This window comes from Myotis lucifugus, unplaced genomic scaffold (genome assembly GCF_000147115.1).
Source record: "Myotis lucifugus unplaced genomic scaffold, Myoluc2.0 scaffold_158, whole genome shotgun sequence".
Taxonomy (NCBI): Eukaryota; Metazoa; Chordata; class Mammalia; order Chiroptera; family Vespertilionidae; genus Myotis; species Myotis lucifugus.
Genome location: NW_005871206.1, coordinates 286200 through 303107, shown reverse-complemented (window position 1 = coordinate 303107; position 16908 = coordinate 286200). Strand labels below are relative to the sequence as shown.

Here is a 16908-nt window from a genome sequence, read left to right as displayed (position 1 = left end):
TGTCTTCCCCTACCCCTCAGTCCTACAAGCGGAAATGGCTTCTACTGCTAGTTTCTGGGGGCTCCTCCATCACTTGCCTATGGACCTCGCCTCCTGTCTGTAAGGCGCATCGGTATTTGGACATCTGTGTCAGCCTCTAGCTCCTGCCAGGTTTCTGACTGGTCGAGTATTCCATGTGGTACAGATAAGATGATGATTTTCAAATTCTCTGGGATGGTTTCTGGACCTTTAGACTCTTGGAGGTAATTCTCCTGACAGCTCCAGATTGCTGCCTTATAACAGACAAGGGTTACCAGAAGGCTTGCCATAAAATTTCCCCTCTCTGCTTAACTTTGAGCCTTTCCTCGATTTCCCTACTGTTTCTCCCCTAATCCACACAAATACTCACCTCAGGGGAACCAAACACAATGCAAGACGTGTCTTATCATCGATGATGCTGGCCAGGCAACCATAATGAAACAGTTCTTTGCCTGCGTGTGCACGAACTGTGGCATGAACGGACTCCTACTCCTTGCATTTTCACTGAGTCAAGCGTTTAAGGACCGTCTGAGGAAGGAATATGAATCCAGAGTGTTGTCTACAAATCTCCTATTAAATCCTTTTGAAAAGATTAAAGAAAATGCTTAGCATCAAAACTGCAGAGTAGATGCCAAAGACTTGGGGGCAACTCCCAGAGACAGGGGTGGCGCTCCCCTTTAAGAAATGCTTCCTTTTGCTGGCAGGAAGGATGCCACTGTGAAAAATGGAAGCAGCAACTCTCATTCAAAAAGAGGTTCAGAAGAGTTCCATTCTGAATACATACAAGTTTCAGGAACATCACCGTGTGTTTGTATCTAATTTGCCTTTATGTACATTTCACACGATAATAATATATGTTCAAAAAACTTTGATTTGCATAAAGGGCCATAACGCAAAAATTCAAAGCACTATGTCATATTTTAAATGCCTTTTTCATATTTAGGAATACATGAAAGAATGGTGAGTCTTATAATTGATGCAGCCTTAAATTGGGGAAATACTAATCAGAAATATGATAGTCAAAGAGACAGAAGGCATATAATTAATGAACCATCTTAGCAACAGTGGGAAACTTGAGAGAACGTCATGACTTCTCAGTCTATGACTCATACCAGGAGCTCCCTTGGTGAGTAAGGAACCACTACTTGGTCATATCCTTGAAATGTTATCGACCTGAGTCTATTAAATATTTCCATTCTTCCAAAGTGTATGTATGTACTAGTATATACATATGGTATATACATATACACACCCATATTCATACATATACACATACACACAGTGTGTGTATGCACACCTGGTTTCTTTCAGATTTTCCTTATACTAGTATTGAGCACTTTTACTATTCACAGATGTACTTCATGCATTTCATTTGGTGCGAGCTTTAAAATTTTTTTTGTGGTGAACACAAAACTATATGTAACCTATGGGATCACCACGCAAAAGTAAAAATCTGGCATTTGATGAAATGCATGGACTGCTCCCCTGAATGATCAAACTACTCGATTTACAGAGACGGGATCTGCCCACAAACATCTTCTCCTATTCCCTCCCTGAGAAACACCTGACCTGTAAGTTCTATATATCAAGGTAACGCTATTATCCACCCAATTGCTTTGTCTCCCTGTTTCCCCTCCCCCACATTTTGCTGATGAAAAATGAGTCTCTCCACGGTGGGACAGCAACAGCGAAGCAATCCTGGCGGGCTTCGCTGCAGATGGGATCATTTCTGCACTTGCAGAGTGCGGTGGCAACACACGGCTCCCTTGGGCCTACCCGGCTCTTCAGCAGCATGACTGATGAACCTATACGCACGGAAGTCTGAGGGCTGCTGCCTTGCCAAGCACTCATCTTGGATTTTGCTTTGGGGCTTTATCTACCCTCCCGTACCCGAATCATTCTGTTGGGTTTTTCAAAACCTTGGGCAAAGCGACAATATCTGAGCACGTGCTTTGCCATCCCCGCTGCAAGCCCGCTGTTTTATGGCTAAACAGGCAGCGCACACTTCCGTCCTCAGCAGCAGCCTTACATTGTTCCAGCGTTGGAACCAGTTAGTGTAGACATGCTTCACACCCAGCCTATTTTTCTTTTCATTCACTTTGCCTTTTCCCTGCCAGAAGCAGGAAACAGCTAAAGTTTTTGAAAATAAGAAGTCACTTTTAAAAATGTATTCTGAAACATATATCGAGGATTACTATGCCATGTCTCGTGCAAGAGATGAAAAACAGTATGTGGACTCTAAGTAATAGGGCTCAACGTCTAGTAAGAGACACACATCTCCCGTTCCTGTACAAATTAATTGCAAATATTCTAGTAGTATGGCAGAGGCCTTATTAAAAGCTTTGCAGTGGTGGGGGCTGAGGTAGGATTTTAGAACGTGGCTCCTCCCAGGTAATTTTCTCTGGATACAAACAACCCAATGCAACAGCAGACAAATAAGAAACCAGACTAGCTGAGCCAGTGGTCCATCTCCCCTCTTCCCTCCAGCCCCGCCAGATGCACTGGCCCAGCTGCTGGTGTTTAGTGGGACAGCCTCTGTGACATACAATAGTAGTTGCCTTTAGCCAGAGCTCCGATTTTTGTTACGATGTGGAGATGCCATGCTTTTGAGACTCAGTAACCCAGCTCACTAGATAAAAATAAATTAGCAAATAAGTGCAATAACCCAGTGCGTGTCTGGACAAGCAGGTCAGCAACTCCTCTTGGGGTGGAAATTTTACTCCCCCCCCCCCACCCCATCCTGAGTGGGAAGAGGGGCTGGACACATAGGAAAAATGCAGAGGTGGCAAGCCTAGCCGGCCAGCGCTAGGCATGGGGAGGGCGGCATGCGTCGAGATCTTCACAGGAGAGGCGAATCGAGAGTGGTGTCTTGGAGGATGAGAAGGAATCTGATGAGGAAATGAGGCAGGAGGAGTTACTAAGAGAAAATAGTCTGAGTGATGGCTGATGATGAAAAATGAGGCTGGAGAGAAAGCAGAAGGGGACAGATTATAGGCAACAGAATCAAATTTGTGTTCCGGAAAGCTAATTCTGACAAATATGGTGGGTGGATTGATTGATGAGGACAGGGGTGGGAGAGAGGGAAGAAGGTATATTGCCAACATTGCAATGATCCAGGTAATGAAGGGGAAAGATCTCAAAAATAAATAGGCAATGTTGGCGTGGCACAGAGAAAAATAAATCTATTTAAGAAATGTTTTAGAGCCCTAACCGGTTTGGCTCAGTGGATAGAGTGTCGGCCTGCGGACTGAAGGGTCCCAGGTTCGATTCCGGTCAAGGGCATGTACCTTGGTTGCGAGGACAGGGGTGGGAGAGAGGGAAGAAGGTATATTGCCAACATTGCAATGATCCAGGTAATGAAGGGGAAAGATCTCAAAAATAAATAGGCAATGTTGGCGTGGCACAGAGAAAAATAAATCTATTTAAGAAATGTTTTAGAAACAGTACATCTCGCTCTTTTTAAAAAAAATATTTTTATTTATTTCAGAGAAGGAGAGGGAGAGGCAGACAGAAACATCAATGATGAGAGAGAATTACTGATAGGCTGCCTCCTGCACACCCCCTACTGGGGATTGAACCCACAACCCAGGCATGTGCCCTGACCGGGAATCGAACAGTTAACTCCTGGTTCTTAGGTCAACACTCAACCACTGAGCCACGCTGGCCAGGCCTACATGTCTTGCTCTTTATTCCAGTCTCACTGAGCATGTAAGTCACTGCCTGAGACTGCAGAGGCGGAGACAGGCCAGAAGTGCTGCTCTAAACGAGCTCCCCCCACAAGGAAGGAAACATCAGGAGCAGGAAATAAAGGATCCTGACCAACACTAACCTCAGCCAACTTGGAGTCACTGCTAAACTCTGGGCGGCTTATCTAGTGCCAGGCGCTGTGTGTGTGGACGGTCTCATGTCACTGTCCAAACTGGGTTTCACTGAGAGGCCATGTGGGTTGGATGGAAATCCTGACTCAGGACCAGTGGGTCTTCCTGCTACTCCTGTCACCCTTTTGGGAGCATAGAAATCAACCTGATTTCCTAATTTGGACACTGGGCTGCAGGAAGCTTCCTGAAGTTGCCCCAGGCCCCATCTCTAGACACACCTCGCAGTCATTTCCAGCTCAGGGTACAGCGAGGACTGGGTCTCCTCCGCTCTCAGAACTAACAAATATCATTGGGGTTTGGCTACAGCCAGGACGGTGGCCTCAGGAGGTGGGGCCCACGCCCTTTTCTCTGAGTCCCACCAACATTTTGGTCTTTCTTCCCCCCTGACCAGGGGTTTTACTTCCTTGCTCTTCTTCATCTGTGTGCTCTCCAATCTTTGATCCAATCATAAATCCTGCCCAGTACCCCGAAGAGCCAGCCCTTCAAAACTCACAGAGCACGCGCCCCTCTGCTTTCTGAGGCTGCCCCTCTCTCTTGAGGCAATGAATACTAAATGGCTGGAAAGTTCAAGCTTTGGCTAATTTAAGTTGAATGGTCTTTCCCTAAAATGCCAATCACACGGTGCTAGGATCACAAAGTCTGTTTAGTATCGTACCCCTGGTACTTAGCGAAGTGCCAGGCATCCTGCAGCAGTTTAGTACGTGTTTAAGCGAAGAAAAGCAAAGGCAGGAGAGTGAAGCTGGGAACTAAGTCTTATGCATGCATTGAACACCTACTACGTGACAGGCACTGCTATAGGTCATGAGGATACAACGGTGAATAAGACACACGAATCCCTACCTTCATGGAGCTTACTCGCATTATTGCTCCTATTATTAAGGAAGACAAAAAACAAAAGAAAGATCATTACAAATAGATAATGTAAAAAATAAACAGGGTGAAATGGTAAAAACACAAAAATCTGGTGACGGAGGGATGGGAATAGAGGATCCGAGCTATTAATCTGATTGCACTTTCCCTCAGACCCCTCCAACCCAGGAGTCAAACAACAAAAGTTAACAAAAGCAGGATTATTGAAATGTAAAAACCCTGTGAAGAAAGCAATTACAGAACAGCGTTTGGTATGGACATAATCATCATGCGGACAATGAGATGACACGTGGAGAGTTGTGGTGAAAACATCTTGGGTGTTTTATTTCCAAAGTGAGGCTCCACAGGCCTCAATAATGCAAAGTTCTTTTCATCTTCTCGAAAGTCACATGCCATAGAGCACGAAAGTTGTGTTAATGTCAGTTCAGTGCTTTCTATCCTATACCGTGCAGAATTCAACACTGCATTTCACGTAGCAGGGAAAATACAAGCATCCCCTTTTGCCCTAGATAAAGAATAATATTTTCTCATTTTGCAGGCAGTGTATGAAAGTGTCATTCGACCCTGTATTTTTACAGCTGCTTTGCATTCACTATTGGAGAGGCCCTACAAACATATGTTTCTTTCTTTCATTTCGACTCAAAGGGTGTTATTATTTTGGAATTATTCAAATTTAAGAGAGTGATAAAGGGCGTCTCTTCAGGGGTTCCTACTAAACAAACCCCTAAGTTCTTATTCCTTTAAGGAAAAATAAAAAGTTTTGGAGAAAAAAAAAACAAAGGAAAAAAGGTTTTGGATTATGAGCTTCGTATAGTAACTTCAAGTCCTTATATCTTGTCTGGCATTTAGCAGGTGCTCTGGAAATGGTGGCTGAGATGAACTGTTTTGGGAAGAGGCAGGGGATTATGATCCTCCTTATACAGATGGGGAAACTGAGGCCCAAAGCACTTGTAGGTGTGTTTGTACTGTGCTTCGCACTCTACCACGGGCTCTCACCCAAGCGAGCTTGTTAAAAGTCGGTCCTCGTGACTATCATATATATGACAGAGGGAAGGTAAATATTTCCGGGTAATGATGTGCTCGACATCCAGTGAGTTAGTTACTGCTGATTCCCCTCCACAGAGCGAATCAGTGTCTGCTGCTAAAGGACATCTAAACCTACTGTTGACAAAGTTCAGGTCCTCAGGCAACTTTGGAAAGAAAGCTACTCTTCTAAGCATAACAACAATCAGAAAGCTATTAGCAATCTTAGCACCAGAAAAAGCCCAGTAATGTAGAGAAAAGCAGCTCTCATACACTATTGGTGGTAGTGTGAATTGATCCTATTTTTATGAGGAAAATGTCTGAATAGCTACCAAAATCAAAATGAACCTATCTTTGACATAATTTACTTTATCAATGCATTCCCACTACAGACATATTGGCGCAAGAGAACATAGGTATGTGAGGAAAAGGATACAATAAATATAAGAATATGAACATAAGACTGTTCACTGTGACATTCATTGTTAGTAACAGGAAACTTAAGACAGCCTAAGGGCTCATCAATAGCTTGCTGGCTATACGCTCCACAAGGGTTATCTGGGTAGTGATACTTTATGCGGACGTTTGAAATATTACATCGGTTTATGTATTGACATGAAAAAAACAACAAAACGGACCACAATATAGTAAGCCAGAGAAAAGCTGCTTTAACAGTTTTATTTCCTTTGAGTAAAAATACTCATCAAATATTAGCGACGGCTACACCACTGGAAAGTGAGATGGGCTTTTTTTCTTTTTTCCTTCATTCAATTCCGTCCTACTTGATTTTTTATGGAAATAGATTATTTTTAAAATTCAAAAATGTAAGAGAAGCTGTCCAATTCTGGCCGCCTGAGATGCTTTTTGCTTTTTTACCCACCAGCAAGCAGCACCCAGGAAGTGGGAAGCAAAGGCCAGAGTGTTGCACAGCAGCTTCTCTGTTACCAGGCGCGCTTTGGGAACAAGTATTCTGATTAGTGAATGATTCTTACTCCCTTTCGAAGTGTAGTACCTAAAAATACAACATTGGGTAAGAATAGATACCTCGTTCTTATTCAGTCGGTACCTAATGCCCAGGACATTGAAAATGACTCCCTCCCCCCATTTTCCAGCCCTGGGTTCAATCATTCCACTGAGAGACAATCTTCAGCACTCCACCTCAATGGCTCACTCCTGCCAGAAATGGCCCAGCATCCTTACAGTAAGATAAAATAAGAGGTAAAGCATAATTAGCTGGTGGGCGACACCAGCAATAATGAGGTCAGTCTTGAACCCAGAGCGGAAGCGTTCCAGGATGTCTCTTCTGACAGCAGAGGAGATTCTGGATGCCCTTCTTCTCATCAGTGCCCCTCAAATGTGCCCGCGGGCAAAGGCACCCTAAGCAGGGCAGATCCTGTGCAGGAGCCAGGCCCTTTACTTTGGAAAAATGTGAGCTGCTACAAGAAGCCTGACGAAGCATCAAAAACAATGTTCCTACCAGGTGAGGGCCCGGGGGTGGAGGAGGGGGAAGGAGGAAGGGTTATGTGGGGCCACGTTTAGCTGAAGAGGTGCCTCCTGAATCTCTGCGGCCACCCTCGAGCACAGCGTGGAGCTCAGCTGCATCAACAGACCCAGGTGCCCTGCGTGTGCGGCTGTGACCTCCCACTGCCGGGACAATGGGGTGCAAGACAAAGGGCTGGGCAGAGGATCAGAAGACTTAGGTGTGCGCCTCAGTTCCAGGACAAGGTGCCTCGTTTCTCTGAACCACTATTTCCATAGCTGAAAAACAAGAATAGAAATCACCCACTGGCTCTGCCTCCTGGGTATGTTGGATGGTTTATAGAAAACAGGGCCAGAAAAGCATTAGGTAAATGAGAAAGCCCCATATAAATGCAGGCTGTATTCAGTAGCCTGTGAGATAGTTGTTGGTGATTAAAAAAAAAAAAGCCCCAAAGCTTGCTTAAATCACTCTCCTAAGATACACATGTGAAAGGTTAGTGAATTACCAAATAAATGAAGTCTTTCACTATGTTCACATAATTGTCCAACATAAGTCCTAATTATAGAACTCACTGTATCAGATACTCCATAGAGAACTGTATATAAAATTATAATTCTACATAAAAAAGTATACAAAATATAAATGTGCCATTATATATGACTTCAAAATATAGGACTAGATTATTCTTACAGAACTACTGTAGTGGCAACTGACCTTGTGAATGAATACAGTTATAGCAAAAGTTTTACAAAAGTAGCCTAAATCCAGCCTCCATCTCGCAACTTTAATACGTAGTGTGTTCCTTCCTATTTTGGACATTGCGTCTGAGAGCCATCCACGGCGCTCAGCTTCCTGCAGAAAACCATCAGCTCTTCTGGTCGGGGAGCTCCCGGGGGCAGTCCTCCTCGTTCTCCTCGGAGCAGGACAGGCTCAGCGCACTCGCCACGGGGTGGATCCAGGACGTGGTCTGTGTTACGTGACTTGAGGGGAACAAGGAACGCAGTTACAATCTGGAAGCTTGCCCCACCCATCCATGCAAGTACTCGGCCCAGTGACACCGCTTCGACCGACTGCAGTCCCTGGGTTGGGAAGCAGGTGGAACCGGATCCAATCTTTGTAATGTCTTACATGTGTTTTAAGGTCCAACAAAAACCATGTCTGTTTTCTCCTTTGGTAACAAGAATGGCAGGAGAGTGATTCGTCGTGGATTCCTTGCCTCTCCTTACCTGACCGTCACCAGCCACACGCTCTGTGTCTGCCTTGGGGCAGCCTCTCTGGACCCTCTTCCTTCCTCTCCTTCTCCGACGCTACTGCCTGGGTCACTGAATGGCTTGTCTCTCTGCCTCTATTCTAGTTCTTTTCTTATTCATGCTCCACTCCAGCCAAGAGGTCTTTCTAACGACAAATCCCTCACGGTTGCTCACTTGCTAAAAATTCACTGCCAGCCAGTGCCTTCTGGCTCGGATATGTACTCCATCCTATGAAACGCTTTGTTTTTTACCTGCTTCACCAGGGCTTCCTTCTCTGCGACAGTCTTCCTCTCCCACTGGGTTAACCCAGGTGACTGAGTCTAAAGAATCACATCTTCCTTGGCTTCCTCCCATCAGTGCCCATCTCTACCTGTTATTATGCCGTAGGATAAAAGCTGTTTATTTTTAGGCCTTCTTACTGCACATGAAGCTCTTGGAGGGCGGGAATGGATTCTTTTCTCCAAGTTTACGGGGCCTAACATGTTCTCAGAACAGATGACTAGTCATTTCCGGAAGGTCACAAGCAGAGGTAGGGAAGGTCACAAGCAGAGGTAGGGAAGGGTGTACACAAGACGCAGGGCATGTTGGGGTGGTGGTGAAACATCACAGAGGGCACCCTACCTGGTGGATGGCGTTTCTTAGCACTTGTAACCGACACACCTGCAGCTGGATGGGTGTCCTGAATCTACCGCTATTCGCACAATGCCTGGGTGCTAGACAGAAGCTTCTGGAATTAGGGCGATCTGTTTCTTTTCCTTGGATATTCTTTCTGGCCTTGGTTCACCCCACTGCCCTTATCCATCCTAGCTCAGTTTCCTCCACCGCAATCCTATCCAAACTCAACCTCAGAAGCAGCAGCAGGTCTTAGGGCAAGTCCTCCTGGGCTGGCACTTTGAGTATCAAATAGGATTGTGGTTCTGGACAGATCTCTTACATTACAGGGTAACATTTCCCAAAGTGTGTTCCAAGGGTCTTTACGTGAGAAGAGAATTTTATGGTCAAATAAGTTTGAGATATGATGTAGTTAGGTAGGTTTCTTTACTCCCGGATTTCCCAGAACCTTAAATATACGCCTGTGTTCTCGGACTCTCCAAGAGTATGCAATCTTTCTCAAACCAGCGTGCCCTTACGAGCACACACAGGGCTAGTGTTCTACAGAACACGATCTGGGAATTGTCACAAAATGCACTTGCTTTACTGGCTGTCGATGATGGTAACTGCAAATGTTGGACTTAGTACAAATGGTCACTTTCACTGTCATTACTGCATTTGGGTTGTTTTCAACCCTATACTCTAAATTCTATCCATATCCCCCTATAAAACTTGTTCAGCTTGTCTGTTTACATATTAAAAGTGCATTTTTCCATGGAAGAAGATCACTGATGGGTTCACGATTGGGTAGAAGAGTTTAGGCTGTTTAAGAATCAAGGTGAAGGTGGGAAGGCCCCGACGTCGTCAGTTGCACAGCCGCCGACTGTGGGTAAGTGGTACCGAGACACGTTCCTCTCTGGACAGGGATCCACATGACTGTTATCTCAAGTGGTTGAATGGAACTTCTAATTCGGAGGCTGAATTACTATCGCAGCTGATTCTGCACAGGTTAAGTCCATCGAAAGGCCTTTATAAAGCTGCAAAGCTGCCTAAACTGAAAGTGATTTCATATAAATACTAGTGAGTGTAACATAAGGGGGCGTGAATGCCACTGCAAGGGGAAATGAGGACGCATCGTCCATGTTTAGGGCTAAAGGGAACACCCTGATGAGACAGTTTTGCTAATTCTAAAATATTAAAATACTTTAATATTTATCAGCACATTTACAAAGAAGAGACTTTAAATGACTATACATTCTCCCTCCCCTTCAACGTCCTCTAACTGCCCTATGAAGCAGGTAAAATGGGAGCAATGACCTAAAAGGTAAGTCCAGGTGCATGCCTTCCTATTTGACTTAAAAAATTATATTCTCATGCTTTGAATATAAGTGCCCACATACAAACATTAAACTGACCATCTATAATAATAAAAGAGTAATATGCTAATTAGACTGGACATCTCTGGACGTCATTCCGGACATCCTTCCTGACGAAGCAGGGGCCGGAGGAAAGCCAGCGGTCCCGGGTGCCTGTGGGCGGCCCGAGGGAAGCCAACCTGGGTCCTGGGTGCCGGAGGGAAGCCGGTGCCGGCAGATGGGGGAAGGAAGGCCTACTCTTGCACGAATTTCGTGCATCAGGCCTCTAGTTTAAAATAAAAGCAAAATGTCTAAGAAAAAATGTTGGTATAGACTGAACAATATCTTAGGAAGTTCCATCAGAAAGTCATCCTTGCCAGTAACCTTCATTAAACACTTTTAGCAATGAATCAATACCTGATATTACTCCAAATAAAAAACAATGCCATAAAATATTAATTAATTTTATACTCCCAGTATGCTCTCCTGTACATTTTATTTTATTTTTTAAAATGTATATTTATTGACTTCAGAGAGGGAGAGAGAGACAGAAACATCAATGATGAGAGAGAGCCATTGATCGACTGCCTCCTGCACATCCCACACCAGGGATTGAGTCCTCAACTGGGCATGTGCCCTGACCGGGAATCAAACTGTGACCTCCTGGTCCATAGGGCGACATTCAACCACTGAGCCACGAGCTGGGCTCGTCTGGACATTTTAAAAACACACACCTAAATACCAAAAATGCAATTACGACAGCTACTACTAGAAAAAAAATAAAACCTCAGCAGCAGAGAGAGTGCTCTGCGCATCAAGCACACTTTTCACCCGGGTCTTCTGTAAAGACCTCCAGAGCCAATGCCTCTGAATCAGGTGAGGCATGGACAGTGCCTGGCAATGAGCACACATTCCCTTAATGACCGTGGCTCGCTTGGTGGATAACTAGGGCTTTCTGATGACTGTGAGAAAAGGTTGGAATTCTTCCTATGATGATGGAATGGGGCATCTGTGTGTTTACTGTTCAGTTTTTTATGTCCTAGTGAGCGCTGTTTGATGAGCTCATCCCAGATCGACTGGCTTGGCCAGCATACGAGCATGAGAAATATTTGCTCCCTGGTTTATGTGCTTGGTAATTCGACTGAGAAGAGAGAAAATAAATCAGCCCTGTTGATGCTGTTTAATTAATAAAGACCCCGTGGTTCATAGAATGAGATGCTGCTACTTAGTATGAAAAATGTAGAGGTCCGGAAAAGAGATGAGGCTGGCTGTGAAGTGAACATCTTCCCTTGGAACATGCAGTACCGCTGGCAAATGTGCCTGCAGAGAGTGCATCTGACCTGATTTGGGGAGCCATCAGCAGCCGTTCCGATATATTTGAAAATCTAAAAATGATCATACTACTTGCCTCTGAATGTTCGCCAAATCTGTTGTTGGAAAACATTAATATTAGATTTGGGAAGATGACTGTGTTGAGTTTTTTCTTTTCTATAATAATAGTGAATTGCAAGACATTATTTAGAGCTTATTAAAAAACAAAACAAAACCCTAACAGAACATGCTTTATTTTATTGGCAGAGAAATGCAAGTGAATTATTTAAATTTCATTATAATGACTCTCCTTGTGTTTCTTACCTTCTAGCATGCAAAATGCTTTCTTTCAAAAATTTAGGGCAGCATGTTAAGAGAAAAGTGGTTTAAAGATAAAAAGTCTACTCATTTTGTAGAAATTCATTCTTATAACTGTCTGTGATGAAAGAGGCCCTTTTGTTAATCTTCCATTGTAGATGGCACTATTTATATAACATTGTGAAGTTAACCAGATTGTAAGTATTATTTAATCATGTTTAAGATAAAGCTGCAGAAGCATGAGCCAAAGTAATTAACTTCCAATGTTCTTTTATTGGGGGAGGGGGGCACTATCTTTTTTTTTTTTTTTTAAATCATCACCCAAGGATATGTTTCTATTCATTTTAGAAAGAAAGGAAGGAAGGAAGGGACGGAGGGAGGGAGGGAGCAAGGGAGGGAGGGAGACTTTGATGTTAGAGAGAAACATTCATTGGTTGCCTCCCATATGCACCCCAGCCAGGGACTGAACCTGCCACCCAGGTATGTGCCCTGACCAGGAGTCAAACCCGCAACCTTTTGGTGTATGGGACAATGCTCCAACCAACTGAGCCACCCAGCCAGGGCAGGGGGTGAGCTAACTTAAGTATATAACATTCATATGAGCTAGAACAGTGGTACTCAACCTTCTGGCCCTTTAAATACAGTTCCTCATGTTGTGACCCAACCATAAAATTATTTCCGTTGCTACTTCATAACTGTAATGTTGCTTCTGTTATGAATCATAATATAAGTATCTCATATGCAGGATGGTCTTAGGCGACCCCTGTGAAAGGGTCGTTTGACCGCCAAAAGGGTCGCGACCCACAGGTTGAGAACCGCTGAACTAGAACATGAGAACAAATAAGTGAATATATGTTAATTCAATCTGCTTTTGCCACCAGTAACTTAAAAATACTAGAAAATTTTACTACTGGCCATAAACTGCAAGTACTAATGACAATAAAAGATTTATACTTAAAAAAATCCCAATTTAAAACAAATTAGCTGGTAAGAACAAAAAGCAAATCATGGCAATAAAATTATTAAAAAGTCAGCATGTAATCTTACCAGATACTGGTTATGAGAATGGCTACAGATTAATAATATGAAGTATCCATTCCAAACATGTGTAAGAGAAAATTACAGGCGGTTTATTTCCACTGATATATAGACTTCCCTCTTACACAATTTTGAAAATATACCGTTAAAATCAAAATGATATTTCTCAGAACACGCTGAGCATTATGTACTTAGGAATTTGAAAATCCAGCGAGGCTCTAATCAAGTATTAGCAGGACCCCATCCAAATCTTCAAAGTTTTGAAAACAAATTTTATTTTTATTATATATTTATGGCACTTTCTATAAAAAAATACATATCTTTTGAAAATTCAAAAATCCAATTACAGTCATGCACTGCCTAACTGGGAATATGTTCAGAGAACCGCGTCATTAGAAGTTTTGTCGCTACACGAACATCACAGAGTACATGTACACAAACCTGGACAGCACAGCCTACTACACACCTAGGCTGTATGGGATAGCGCACTGCCCCTAGGCTACAAGCCTGTACAGCAGGTTACTGTACAGAACAACACGAGATTAAATCAAGCACAGAGAAAATGGTGTAATCAGGAGACATGGTAAGCAAGAGACATAGGAGGCTGCTACCACAGTAACATAGCAAACTTACTTTTTTTGGAAGTAGAAAGGATAAGAATAATGATTAAAAGTATAGTGAGTACACAAACAAGTAACATTTTTTACACCAGCATCACAGCAGACCTGGGAGTAATGTTTTGTGCTACGACACTGCAACAGCTACATCGCTAGGTGAGAGGAATTTTTGGCTCCATTATAGGCTTAAGGGATCACGTCATACACGTGGTGCGGCACTGACCTGAACTTTGTTATGCTGCACGTGACCTTAACTTAAAATCTTTAGGTCTCGGATATCAAATTATATTATAAGAATCTAAAAGTACAGTAAAATACTACTTATGTAAAATAATGTAAAACAATTGCTATCTTATTAGACTTGCAAAATTAGAACAATGAAAATTCCTAAAAAATATGGAAATATAAATTATATTTTTCAAATATATACAGAGGCTTAAATCGTTGGCAATTTTGTACAGAAGCAAAACATGCCAGGTCCAAAGCTGATGCAATTAATTTTTCAAAGAAAGGAAGTGCACTATAGTCACAGATTACAGTTCTGGTAACTCTTAAAAATTGCTACTGTTTTCAATCACGTTAGGACAAAAAATACAGAAGAACTCAAAGAACATGTCCTAGTGACACTGATACCTACACACTGGACTATTATACACTAATAAACACATTATACAGACTTTTGTAGTTGGTGTATTTGTTATGTACTGTAGAGCTGTAACCTGGACGCAGCTGCCCAGGCAGAGACTACATTTCCCAGCTCCCACTACAGCCTCATGTAAGCATGTGACTATTTCCCACCAATGCAAGGTAAGAGAATTGATGTTTGTCTCCGGGCCAGGGGTTACAAACTGAATGCAGAGGACACTGAGACGCTAGGGAATGGTAGAGCCATTAGCTAGAACAGCGGTTCTCAACCTGTGGGTCGCCAACCTGTGGGTTGTGACCCCTTCACAGGGGTCGCCTAAGACCATCGGAAAACACATATATAATTACATATTGTTTTTGTGATTAATCACTATGCTTTAATTATGTTCAATTTGTAACAATGAAAATACATCCTGCATATCAGATATTTACATTACGATTCATAACAGTAGCAAAATTATAGTAATGAAGTAGCAATGAAAATAATTTTATGGTTGGGTCACAACATGAGGAACTGTATTAAAGGGTCGCAGCATTAGGAAGGTTGAGAACCACTGAGCTAGAAGGTGCTGAGCCTTCAAAAGCACCATCCAAAGAAAAAAGAAGCTCTCCTTCAAGCAGGAATCCCTGCACTGACTGGTATGTGAGCTTTAAGACGCCTCAAAGCAGGATTATTGCAGACCTGGTTTGAAGTCCCAGGTGGCCCATGTACCTACTAACTTGGTTATGGGCGTGTCTCTGGAAAAGCTACTGGAACTCTGAGTCTCGGTTTCCTAATCTAGAAAACATAGAATACCTGCTTCAATAGTGTGTGAAGAGACAACATATATAAATCCCCCAGTTCCATGCCTCACGCATTCTCGGTTCACCATCACTCTCTCCCCTCCACCTCTAACTCCCTGTATTAGTTTTCTATTGGTGTAGCAACAAACTATCAAAAACTTGGTTAAAACAACACAAATTTACTGGCTTACAGTTCTGTAGCTCAGAAGTCCAGTAATGGTCTGAGCCAGGTTAAAATGAAGGTACTGGCCAGGATACATTCTTGTCTGGGGGAGAGGGGTCCACAACATTTCCATACTTTTCCAGCTTTTCAAGACCACCCACACTCCATGGCTTATGGCTCCATCTTCAAAGCCAGCAACATAGCATATCTTTGACTCTGCTCTCACCGTCCCATCTCTTTCTCCGACTCTCTCCTCTGCCTCCCTCTTCCACTCTTAAAGGAAGCAAGTAATTAGATTGGACCCACCGGGATAATCTAGGAGACGCTCCCTAGTTTAAGGTCAGCCGATTCGCAACCTTAATTCCACCTGCAACCTTGATGCCCCTTTACCATGTAACCTCATGCATCTAAAGGTTCTAGGGATTAGCATGTGGACATCACTGGAGAGCCATTATTCTGTTTGCCACGCTCCCCGTCCCTTCAGCTGTTTCTTCCACTAAAGACTAGAGCCCAAGGGTAAAGGCCTGGGTTTGAATTAATTCTTGCAATTTGCTGAAAACGTGTAAATGTATAGGAATAAAGACTATATGCTGCATTGTTATGGAGATTATTGGAGGAAGAAAAGGAAGGTGCTAGAGATCTTATGGGAAGAAACTGTTGTGGACTGAATTGTGCCCCACCCTCTTCGATTCATATGTCAAAGCCCTAACCCTAATGTGGTTACATATGGAGATAGGACCTCCGGTGACATGGAGGTGAGGCCCCGGTGCAAGGGGACTACTGTCCTTGGAGGAAGAGGACACCAGAGATCTCTCTCGCTCCGTAGGTTCTCAGAGAAGAGCCCGTGTGCGGGCACAGTGAGAAGGCAGCTGCCTACACCCCAGGGAGACATGCCTCACCAGAAACCAGTCCTGACGGCACCTTGATGGTGGCCATCTGGCCGTCAGAACTGTGCGAAAATAGACTTCCGTGGTGGAAGCCACCCAGTCTGGGCTACTTTGTTATGGCAGCCCCAGCCGACAAATACAGCAACCAAATTTTTAAGGGAAAGTGTTTGACAAAGCTTCGTATTTGCTGGTAAATTTAAATAAAAGATCCTGGGGGCAGAGAGAATTCCGCATCTGGCTAAATAAAAGTGTAACCCCAGAAAGGTGACGAGTTTCCAAAGAACATTACGCATTCCCAGACTGGCTTCTATTATCCCAATGGGATGTGACAAACATACTTCCGGCCTCAGTTCCACCTGTCACCGGTTAGGTGGGGAGAGAGTTTGATGCCGCTGTCTGGATTGGATGTTTTATTCATTTCAGTGGGCTTTGCCATTCCCAGTCACCCCAGCCAGCTGGCTGGCCTTTCGTTTAAGTGACAGTTGCTCACACAGCGCTTCATGTTGCTACCCCTACTAGATATTTATAGAAAAGCCAGCGCAAGCTGTCTCAGGCTCCTGAGCCACGCGCCCTCTCTGCTCCTGTCACAGGGCTTCTCACTGGCTGGAAAGCGGCATAAGTGGAGGCTGTGGCCACTGGTTTCTATCTGCAGCTGCGCCAAGGTTGTCGTTTAACACTCCT

General features: G+C 43.7%; 1 protein-coding gene across 4 annotated transcripts in view; it reads right to left on the bottom strand.

The window, feature by feature from the left end:
* Positions 1-5063: 5063 nt before the first annotated feature.
* Positions 5064-16908, bottom strand: part of STXBP4 (syntaxin binding protein 4) — a 118805-nt gene continuing 106960 nt past the window's right edge. For 3 of the 4 annotated variants that reach the window (XM_006095576.3, XM_023759571.1, XM_023759572.1), the window contains one exon: positions 5064-8249. In XM_006095576.3, the coding sequence (XP_006095638.1) occupies positions 8135-8249 (115 nt within the window). In that variant the 3' untranslated portion in view covers positions 5064-8134. The remainder of the gene's footprint in view (positions 8250-16908) is intronic. The other variant, XR_002830909.1, reaches the window with a different exon arrangement.